Source organism: Drosophila rhopaloa, unplaced genomic scaffold, assembly GCF_018152115.1.
Source record: "Drosophila rhopaloa isolate 14029-0021.01 unplaced genomic scaffold, ASM1815211v1 contig_199, whole genome shotgun sequence".
NCBI classification, from domain to species: Eukaryota; Metazoa; Arthropoda; class Insecta; order Diptera; family Drosophilidae; genus Drosophila; species Drosophila rhopaloa.
This window is the reverse complement of record NW_025335082.1, coordinates 10,984-22,473: the sequence shown is the minus strand read 5'-3', so window position 1 is coordinate 22,473 and position 11,490 is coordinate 10,984. Positions and strand designations below refer to the sequence as shown.

Here is an 11,490-nt window from a genome sequence, read left to right as displayed (position 1 = left end):
ACCTTTATTGTGAGTGCCACAGTCAACGAAACCCGATTTGTCAACCATGACACAGCCCAGAAAAGGGCTCCGGGAGTAGCCAGCTCGCCTTCTCTGAACGTCACTATGGAACGAAACATCCTTAGTCTTCCATACCTTCATCGGTTAAGTGAACGTAATTTGGAACACATCAAAAGATTCGGAGAAGAGGTCAACGACTATCGCCTACATCAGATAATGCTAATTGCATGAGCAGTATGCTGCGCGTTGATCTGCATCGGATTAACCTATCGGCGATTCACCCAGGCCAGAAAAACTACGGCCCAGCTAAAAGAGATGATTGCCAGACTAGGGTCGGCCGAGGGCGGCCTCATTCCTGAAGGGGGAGTAGTTAACTAAGTTAACCGAGCGACGGCAATGACCGATCGTTCGACAGCTCGCTCCGGCCAAACTGCTGACACACCGTCTGGCCGGATGCCCATGAATAGCCTGCAAATACAGCATATTTGCGTGGCCGCTATGATATCCAATTTTTGTTAGCCTTAAGTTCAGTTCCATTCTGATTTCAATAAAGAGCACACATGCTTGAGAATAACTCCGGCCACCGCCGTTAATTTACTTATCACTTTGAACACTGACTGAGTCTCTAGGCCAGCAGTGAAAGGAGGGCAGTTTCCTTCCCAGCATAATCTTCGTAACTCATCAGTTAACGAGGACCAGAAGTCGACATCCGCCTTTCTAATACGAGACAGCAGCTTGGGACCAGCAGCCGCCGTGCGTAATTCACAATTTCTACGGGACAACAGCGGGGGACCAGCGGCCGATCTACGAAACATATTAATTTATAAGTCGGAACGGTCGGGATCGGCCGACTATATCCTATAGCTGCCATACAACTCATTGATCGGAAGTTGGAATTTTCTATGGGCTTTATTTTTGGCCAAACAATTCGAACTACCAAATTTCATAAGGATCGGACGACTAAATCCTATAGCTGCCATATAATTGAACGATTAGAAATGCCATAACTTTTGTGCTTTTAAAGTTAGGGAGTTGGGATTTTTTATGAGTGTTAAGAATGCATCATATGAATAATGTTGAAGAATATAATTTACAGAATATTCTGCAAGGGTATTTAAGCTTCGGTTCCGCCCGAAGTTAGCTTTCCTTTCTTGTTTGTATTAATACAAACGAAATAACTTCACCCTCAGTGGGCAAAGACAGGTAAAAACTCACCAAATTAAAATTAGGGATAATATGTTGCGAGAAAAACTGTTTTCCTGACACCGCTGGCCTAGTGGCTCAGCCGGTATGAATAATTTAAAAGATTAACGGCATTTGCCGGAGTTAGATTTGAAAGGAGCTTTAGCTCTTGTTTTATTAAACAACCAAATGGAACTAAATATAAAGAACTATGAAAGATAAAGCATAACTGGCAAACCGGCTAAGAGTTCCATAGAAAACGGTGACCTTGCACACGCGCAAGAATCAGGCTTTCGCTGCTGACCAATACGCCCAGGAAACTGCCCACATCAATGTCGCTGCTGTGTCAGCACTCCTAATGTAATACGCAACTGTAAATATAGGGCGCTAGTTACCGCCTCAGCACATTCCTTCGGCGGTCCCCCACCCAAACCCCTACGGTTGACAAGCAGCTAGAAACCAAACACTTTATTTGCAACTAAGTTGCCAACCAAACAAACATCGCGGCCACTGCTGAGTCCAAGCCCCATATTTGCATCCGGTCCAATTACAAATCCATTCCGCTAGGTCAGCACATTGTACGTAAACTCTAAGCTTTGAACAAAGACTTATAAAATAAAGAATTCATTCTGATTTTCAACTCGAAACCATCATCTACCATCATTTATTTGGTCGGGTTATACCCCGGGACATTTATTGAAGAACCTACTTAAGTTAACTGGCGCAGTCGGTAGACCTCCGGCTAAAGGGCAGATTCTACCCAAGAAACTCAAGGAAGGATCTGTGACGGCGGAGGATGACAGGAATTTGCAACATTATAATTATTGAAAGAGGGTTTAAAAAGAAACGATCTTCATTCAATGAGTTTTTGTTAGAAAACTGATTTTATTTAGAAATATCTTCGGTTTAAATAGCTTACATGAGAATCAAATAAGACTAATACATGGCCTACGCAGAGGCCTAAGTAAATAACCCCCGCCGTATCTAGGTCCCATGCTGCCGAACATATACATATCTCGAGCGGCGAGGACCCTATCAGTGGTCTCCCACTAAGGGACACATTTAGGAGGCGGGGGAACATCTTATTAGATAAGCGGCGTGCACTTAGATTACATGTGCACTGCACCCATGTCAAGTGTTCAATTTCATTTGTTTATTTCAAGTATATTTATGACTCCTTTACACAGAGCACAAAAATTCTTATTTGGATGTATTTATATTCGTGTTCGTCTGAACATTCTGCCAAGGGCCGGCAAGATTAGGTGTACATTTTAATTAGTGGCAATACAAAGGTAGTGGACTGTATTTATTTAATTCGATATAATTTATATTGCAACTTACATCTTGTAACGGCCGTTTTTGGTTTTATACATATTTTTTACAATTTTTTATTTTATCTTTTTTTTTTAATTTTCTTAACATAACATATTTTATTTATTTTGACAAATTATCTTTATTTATTTTAAAGATTAAGTAAACCGCTAGGTATAGCTATGGCTTGTAATTGCCTTCGTATTTTTATTTTTCTTACAAAATATATTATTAAAATTATTATACTTATAATAATATTATAATAATTACCAACATTAAAGATGTATGGCCAGTGACGTGATGAAAATCTAGTTCATGTAATTTTAATCTATTTGTTTTTAAGTCATTTATTTTAATTATTAAATTTTTTATTTCTTCTGTATGATTTATTACTGGAGACCCTAATTGGTTCCAAACTACTTTAGGTATTTCAGTTATTTCACCGATATATGGACATAGATAGCGTCCCTTGATCTTCTACCTGAATACTGTGATGAGCAACTAATATATCGCTATCTGTTCGAGCAGTGCAGTCTGACCTTATCGTAAAAATTCCTTGTTCAGGTAAATCGACTATCTCTAATTTAGAATTGCCGCATTGGACCCGAGCCTTAGTGTTGTTCTGCACCTTAAAAAGCCAACTACTTCTTATGTCTAACTCGACCCAGTATGACTTGTTCGGGGTAATGGATTTATATCTACAATTTGACGCACCATTTGGTTTAAGAGGCGTAAGCTCACAGCTGTTATCATTGGCACTTCTCCAAGGCCAACTACCGTCACACACTCTTTTGTTCGATTGCCACCTCTGGCACTTATTTAGGGTTGATTCTGCCATTAGGTGATATGCATCTATTTCAAAATTGTAAACTAAATATTGTGAATCTAGATGAACCATTACCACGCTTTCATCAATTTGAAGAGGTACAGGAACTATTCTATAGAGCACTGAAGCATGCCTTCCAAACAACGGTATATTGGCATTGATAATGAGCTTCCTATCAACAAATAGTCCCCTAGCTGTTAGTAAAGTGTAAACGTCCTTTAGCTCAGTACCTGTTCTTTTCCCTGGCAACAATAAGTTTTCTGACAACATTTCTTTTATTTTTGAAATTTCTAATTTTAACTGACTGCGTTTCAGCATGTTCGTATTAAGTCTTCCATGATGGATGTCAATTAGTAGGCTTATGATTCCGGATTGTATTTTTTCACAGTCATCTATTATGCTGCTTAATTGCTTGGTAATCATGAAAAAGTTTATAGACTCTTTGTACACATAATAAGATTCTTTTAGCACGGACGTCATATTCTCAATTCTTTTGTTTGCATTTATATCATCCGTCGTACTTTTTAATATATTAGCCGTAGAATCGACTAAAGACGTTTGCTTTTTGCTCAACTAATTCAGGCTATTCTGATTGCTTACCAAATTTCTCATATTATCTTCCATTTGAATCCTATCATCCTCATACATTATCCCAAATAATATGTGATATAGGGATCCCATATAAGCAAAGGGAGCTCGTCTGTTTCTAGACTTCCCTTGAGCCATGAAGAGTTTATTATTCTCTTCCAAGTCCAAAATTTGTCTTTCTGTATTATTTAAAACTAAAAGACACTGATCTTCGAACCCATAGAGTTTTTCGCAAACCACTCTCATTTTTGGAACTAATTGTTTCCCCTTTTTTAACATTTCAAAATAAACCTCCATATCATAGTAAATTACCAAATTCCAAGAGGAGGATACGATCTCAACGTCGCCCATTGGATCAAGATATATTGCTGACGTCTTATTCATTTTCTCTATTGTATATTTTGGTTTTCCATTATTAGGCAATGCGTTAGAAAATTGACAACTCAATATAAATAGCAACATTGCCATGACAAACCCGATCTTGGACATCTTTGATGTTGCTCTAGTTTGTCTTTTTAGCTCAGGGTCAGCCTCATTTTTGTCAACAGACTTTATTCCTTCCAAGGGACAAATTTTAGTAATGGGTCTTGTGATAAATCCTTCTTGCATTTTTATCTCAACTACTCGGACTCTATCATCATTCCCCTTATGGATTTTTTTCACCTTCCCTAAAGGCCATCTTGCTGGATGACAATTTTCATCCTTCAATAGCACAATTTGTCCCTCTTCTACATTAGGACTTTCCCTTTTCCATTTGTTTCTTTGCTGAAGTGTATGCAAATACTCATTTTTCCATTTTCCCCAGAAATCTTTTTTCATTTTTTGGATAAGTCTCCACCTGTCCAAATTTCCGATTCTTTCATCTTCCGTTGTTTCGACGATTTCTAAGGGAGGTCTTCCAATCAAAAAATGACCTGGTGTTAAGACCTCATCTTGGTCCATTTCATTTACTACAGTATATAATGGTCTTGAATTTAAGCATGCTTCTATTTGACATAAAAGCGTAGACATTTCTTCGTATGTCAAACTAGTGTCGCCGATTACTCTTTTTAAATGGTATTTCATTGATTTAACCCCAGCTTCCCAAATACCTCCGAAGTGAGGTCCTGCCGGGGGAATAAAATGCCAATCAATCCTATTCTTTTCCAGCTGTGCTGCAATCATTATATTTTCTTGGATTGCTTTATACAACTCCTGATCTAATTTTCTTGCAGCTCCTACAAAATTTGTCCCGTTATCTGAATAGATATTGGCACATTTCCCTCGTCTAGCAATGAATCGTCTGAGTGCTGCTAAGAATGCATCAGAAGTTAGATCACTTACCATTTCTAAATGTATGGCTTTGGTAGCCATACAGACAAATACGGCAACGTATCCTTTAAATGTTTTTTGTCCCCGATTTTTCGAACATTTAACAAAATAAGGACCTGCGTAATCTATTCCAGTATTTAAAAATGGAAATGACATCGTAATTCTACACTTTGGCAAATTGCCCATTATTTGCTGAGCTGTATTTTGCCTGTACCTTGCACACTTTACACATTGTCTCAAATACTTTTTCAGGGAATTCTTCAAACCGAAAATCCAATACTTTCTTTGAATATAATTTTGCATTATGTTTATCCCTCCATGCAATGTTTCCATATGAGCATTTTTTATTAATAAGTTTGTTAGGTAGCACTTTTCTAATATGATAGGGTGTTTAACTTCAAATTCTGCATTTGAGTTTCGCAATCTACCTCCCACTCTAAGTACTCCATCCTTATCCAGAAAGGGATTCAAGGACAATATTCTATTCTTTGTGTTAATTTCTTTGTTTGTTTTCAGGCATTTAATCTCTAGACTGAATTGATATTCCTGTTGTTTTTTAATAACAATCCTTTCAGCTAGTTTCAATTCCCTTACTGATAGAAAAGATGGATATAATTCATTCTTTGTTTTTATTTTAATGAATCTATTTATGTATGCTATTACACGTATGAGTTTTTCTATCCTGGAATACCTTTCTATTAATTTGTAAATCGGATCATCATTTGTATCATCATTTAGCATTGTATTTATTAGTACAGTTTCATTTATTGGTTGCTGCTGAGGCCAAAGTTCCTTTTTGTCAGCTAGCCATTTTGGACCTTTCCACCAAAGATCACAGTCGGTCAGCTGGTTAGCATTGATTCCCCTAGATGCTAAGTCTGCTGGATTGTCCTCTGACTTTACATGATTCCATTCAGTATTTGTTAATTTACGAATGTCAACCGTTCGTCGTCTGATGAATTTAATCTTACTTTGACCACTGTTAATCCATGCTAAAGTAATAGTTGAATCACTCCATGCATAGATCTCTAAGGTATTGTCAAGAGATCCTTTTATTCTTTGGATTAACTTACTGAGTAAATGAGCTGCGCACAGCTCAAGTTTGGGAATTGTCTTCCTATTTTTTATTGGATTGACTCTACTCTTGCTTGCTATTATATTTACTTTATTTCCTACTTTGGCATACACTACTGCAGCATATGCCTTTTCGGAGGCGTCAGCAAATCCGTGAATCTGTATAATTGAATCATTATTTGAATTTATCCATCTTGGGATTCGAATATTTTCTAAGCATAATAAATTTTCTTTATATTTTTCCCAATCACTCTTATCTTCATTAGATAACTCCTGATCCCATTCACTTTTATTTATCCAAAGTTTTTGAATAAAAAGTTTTCCCAAAATAGTGACTGGTGCCAACCATCCTAATGGATCATATATTTTGGATAGTTTTGATAACACTACCCTTTTATTAGTGACCTTGGATTCAGTGCAATTTAAATTAAATTTGAACAAATCATTTTGAGGTTCCCATTTGAGTCCCAAAGTTTTTACACTCTCATTTTCAACAATACTGAGCACCTTATTATCACCTGTGTCCTCCACAGTTGACAATATTTCAACATTATTGGAAATCCATTTCCTTAAATTAAGTCCCACCTTTTGTAGTTCCAGTGAAATTAATTTTATCAAGGTATTTGTTTCTTTTAACGAATCAGCTCCAGTCATTAGGTCATCCATATAGAAATCATTCCTAATTATTTCACTTACGGTTTGGTTTTGGCATTTATCTGCAATATCTACTAAAACTCTTGTAGCTAGATATGGTGCAGATGCAGTACCGTAAGTAACTGTTGTTAACTTATAATTTTTAATTTTTTGATCTGGAGAATTCCTCCATAAAATATATTGATATTTTTGGTCATCTTCATTTATTTTTATTTGACGGTACATTTTTTCAATGTCCGCTGATACAACGAATTCCCATTTTCTCCATTTGATGATAATGTCAAAAATATCTTTTTGAACTCGTGGCCCAACCCACATTATATCGTTCAAACTTTTATTGTTAGTAGTTTTTGCTGAAGCATCAAAAACTACCCTTAGTTTGGTTGTCAGGCTTGAATCTCTTATCACTGCCTGGTGTGGTAAGAAATACTTTCCTTCATCCTGCACTTCAACCATATGACCTAAATCCATATATTCATTCATGAATTTAGTATAGTCAACCTTTAATTTTTCATTTTTATTTAATTTATTTTCCAGATTCATGTAACGTGCCGTAGCTTGCTTCCTTGAATCTCCTAAGGTGACATCTTGTTTAAAAGGAATTGACACTATGTATCGCCCATCTGAGTCTATTTTTGTTGTTTTTGTGAAATTATTTTCACAAAACTCAGATTCGATATCATTTTTGTCTTCTTCCTCTACTTCCCAATATCGATCTAAATCTTTTAGTGCAATCGTTGTTGCTACGATTGTTTTGTTTCCTTTGGATTTTTTACATCCTGAAACAATCCACCCGAAAGCAGTTTTTTGCCCAAGCAGCCCATTTATTTTTACAACTCCATTTTGTATTATGTGAGTGTATAAGTCTGCTCCAACAATTAGATCAATACGACCTGGTTTATCAAAATCGGGGTCAGCTAAATGGAAGCTCTCCCATTTTTCTTTGTCAACATTAACTGTGCTGACTGGAAGAGCCTTCATAAGCTTGGGAAGTATTAAAGCTTCAATTTTCAACGTTTTTTGAGAATTTTGGGTTTTAATCTCAATAATAGCTTTGTGCTTGGAGATGCACTTTCCTGTGGACGAAACTCCACTGATCTCTGTTTGAGCTCTAACTCTGTTTAACTTCAGAATCTGTGCTGATTCTTCTGAAATAATTGTGCTTTGTGACCCGCTGTCAATCAAAGCTCTAAAATTTTCAAAATTTCCTTGAGAAGATTTTATTTTAATTCGTGCAGTTGCTAATAAAGCCTGCTCCGACGTCATACAAGTGTTCACCTTTTCACTATTTTGTTTAAAGTTTATATGTAGCATGCTATGGTGATTTCTTTTGCACAGCGAACACGTTACTTCGCTAGTGCATTTTTTATTATATGGGTGTTTTAGACATCTAAAACATAAGAAAGCTTTCTTAACCTTTTCCATCCTTTCTGATGGATTTAACGCTTTAAATTTATGACAATAAATTATAGTGTGTCCCACACCTTTGCAAATGGGACAACTATTTGTGAACAATTCTTTTGAATTGTTACTAAATATATTTCTTTTAACAGGTTTTTCATCCTGAAGCGAGCTTATCGAACTTAGTCGTTGCTCTAAAAATTCTGTGACGTCGGACAATATTTGTATTTCCTTTGTTTTTTTTGCATGGCTCTCATATAATTGTAGAGCTTCTTTATTAAATTTTTTAATTATAATGTGTGCAAAGATAATATCCACTTCATCGGATAGTTGTGCCTTTAATTTAATCATGTGAATTGACTCATTAATTGTGTCAATAAACACTCTCAATTGCCTGGCTGAGTCAACATTTAAACATTGAAGCTCAAGAAGGCGATTCAATTGATCGGAAAATATTTTCCGTTTATTTTCGTACCGCTTGGTTAACAATTCCCAAGCGGCCTCGTAATTATCCCCTGATCCCAACAATAAGTGAGAAACCACATTCCGGGCTTCTCCCTTAAGTGAGATTTTCAAATAATTAAATTTTAAGGTAGGACTTAGGTCCTCCCTTAAATGTATGAGTTCAGTGAATAACTCATAAAATAAGTCCCAATCTTTGGAGTCCCCAAAGAATGTGGGTACTTGTATTTTAGGTAGAGTCGGCAACTCGTCAATTTTTTGACTTGTGCCTTCTACTTTACTAGGCACATTAAGAATTTTCTTTTTCATATTATTCGTGACTGTAATAATATCAAATTCTAGTTCATCTAGAATATCATCAAACCTCCTATCTGTGACATCAGTCATTTCGACTTCCTTTAAAGCAACAAGCTTCTTCCAATAAAAATCCAATTTTTCAATCCTAATCTCAAATGAATTCCATTTATTTTCTTTAATGTCATCAAATGTTTCTTTCAAGTATTTATTCAATTGATCTATAGCCTTTTCCAGTCTGCTAGAGTTACCTATTTGATATTTTTTAATTTCTCTGCTGTTATCTGCGCCTGAGTCTAACTTTATTTGATCTGTTCGGTCTAAAGTCTCGTCTATGCGTGTCTTAATTTTCTCGAACCCTAACATCATCTGCTCAAAATGCTTATTTTTGAAGTAATCGTGATCGATTACTCCAATTTTCATAAGAGCCGAGTGATTATTTATACACTCGGCTTTAAGTGCGTCAAACGTTTTTAGATATTCAAAGGTTAAACTTGGGAGTTCCAGTAACTCCTTACTACTTAGTGTGATTTCGACTTGCCTTTTAATAAGGGCAATCGTTTGTGCGGACAACATTTTCTTAATTTAATTAAATTAAAATATCTTAAAATTGACTTATCTGCTTCGCCGACGCTGCCGTATAGTTGTAGTTGTTGTCGTTGCTGTCGCCGACACGTTGCTGCAGTGGTCGTTATAGTTGCTGAAGCTGCTGCTGCTGCTCGCCGACACCTTGTTGCTGTGGTTGTTGTTGCTGAATTTGCTGCTGTTGTTGCTGCTGCTTCTCTGTTGCTGTTGTTGATGTCGTCTTCAATCTTCTGATATTTTTTTTTTTTATTTTTATTATAATTGTGGGCTGATGATTTTTATTTTTTGCAAAAAAATTTTTTTTTTTTTTGTTGTTTAGGCACTATTATTTTTGATTTTCTTGCCACTTTTTTATTTTTTCTGCTAGTTAATGGAACTGTCACAAAACTGGGAAAACTTTTTGATTTGGTAGGATTTTTTTTTTTCACAGATTTCGGGGTAGATGTTTTATTTTTTTTTTGTCACCACTTTTTCGATGTCTTGGCCTCGAATACGCCCAAATATAATTTGCTTGATAGCAAAATTTAAAAAATGTTAGAATTTTTTATTCTTGTCGATTTTATTTTTCGACCACGATTTTTTTGTTTGTCACCACTTTTTCGATGTCTTGGCCTCGAATACGCCCAAATTTTTTTTGCTTGATAGCAAAATTTAAAAAATGTTAGAATTTTTTATTCTTGTCGATTTTATTTTTCGACCACGATTTTTTTTTTTTTTTTTTTTTTAAACAAAGAAATTTTTCTATGTTCTCAATAATTGAAAAAAAATTTTAAACAATAAAGATTCTTTTGTATCTTTTTGCTTTATAAATTTATACTCTGATTCTTACAACTGGTGGGGAAATCAAGAGTCAATTATTTTCAGCAACCTGTAGCTGCTAGTGTTACCACTTCGCAGGACTTTAAGGTGCTGGCCTTATCTCTGAGTCTCTTACCACAAGGGGGAAAACTGCAGAGTTGTCGAAGGACCAAATGAAAAAGGGTTCAAAAAGAAACGATCTTCATTCATTGAGTTTTTGTTAGAAACTGATTTTATTTAGAAATATCTTCGATTTAAATAGCTTACATGAGAATCAAATAAGACTAATACATGGCCTACGCAGAGGCCTAAGTAAATAACCCCCGCCGTATCTAGGTCCCATGCTGCCGAACATATACATATCTCGAGCGGCGAGGACCCTATCAGTGGTCTCCCACTAAGGGACACATTTAGGAGGCGGGGGAACATCTTATTAGATAAGCGGCGTGCACTTAGATTACATGTGCACTGCACCCATGTCAAGTGTTCAATTTCATTTTTGTTTTAAAAATTATGACTCCTTTACACAGAGCACAAAAAAATTCTTTACTGTTAGATGTATTTATATTCTTTTTTTTTTTTTAATTTTTTTTTTTTTTTAAAAGAGGGTAAAGTGAAAGGGGAAAAGGAGTGAAATAATAAATTATAAATAAATAAATCAAAAAATGATATAGAAAGGCAAATATAAAATAATTAAATGGAGAAGGAAGAGTAAAATAATTAATAAAATAAAACATAAAGAGGTCGAGCCACGTTTAGAGAAGGAAAAAGAGGAAATGTAACAAGAATTGTGCACAGATGTGAAGGTGAAAATAACAATTTTTTTTTTTTTTTTTTTTGTTTTATTTAAAAAAAAATTGGTTATTTTTTTTTTTTTTTTTTTTTTTTTTTTAAAAATATTTTTTTTTTTTTTTTGTTGGGGGGTGTTTTTTTGTTTTTTCGAGGGGTTGGTTGGAGCGGTTGCCGGCGGCTCGACAAATAGATGCGGTTGGCAATGGATCGGT

The 11,490-nt window shown here is 35.6% G+C and overlaps 1 protein-coding gene across 1 annotated transcript; it reads right to left on the bottom strand.

Annotated features, from left to right (window-relative positions):
• Positions 1-3,892: 3,892 nt before the first annotated feature.
• Positions 3,893-9,814, bottom strand: LOC108043368. Its single transcript, XM_044459380.1, has 3 exons — positions 6,395-9,814; positions 6,196-6,197; positions 3,893-5,874 (listed from the first exon to the last, which is right to left on the bottom strand). The coding sequence occupies exons 1-3, from the start codon at positions 6,400-6,402 to the stop codon at positions 3,893-3,895; spliced, it is 1,992 nt and encodes a 663-aa protein (XP_044315315.1). The 5' UTR covers positions 6,403-9,814.
• Between the last annotated feature and the right edge of the window lie 1,676 nt (positions 9,815-11,490).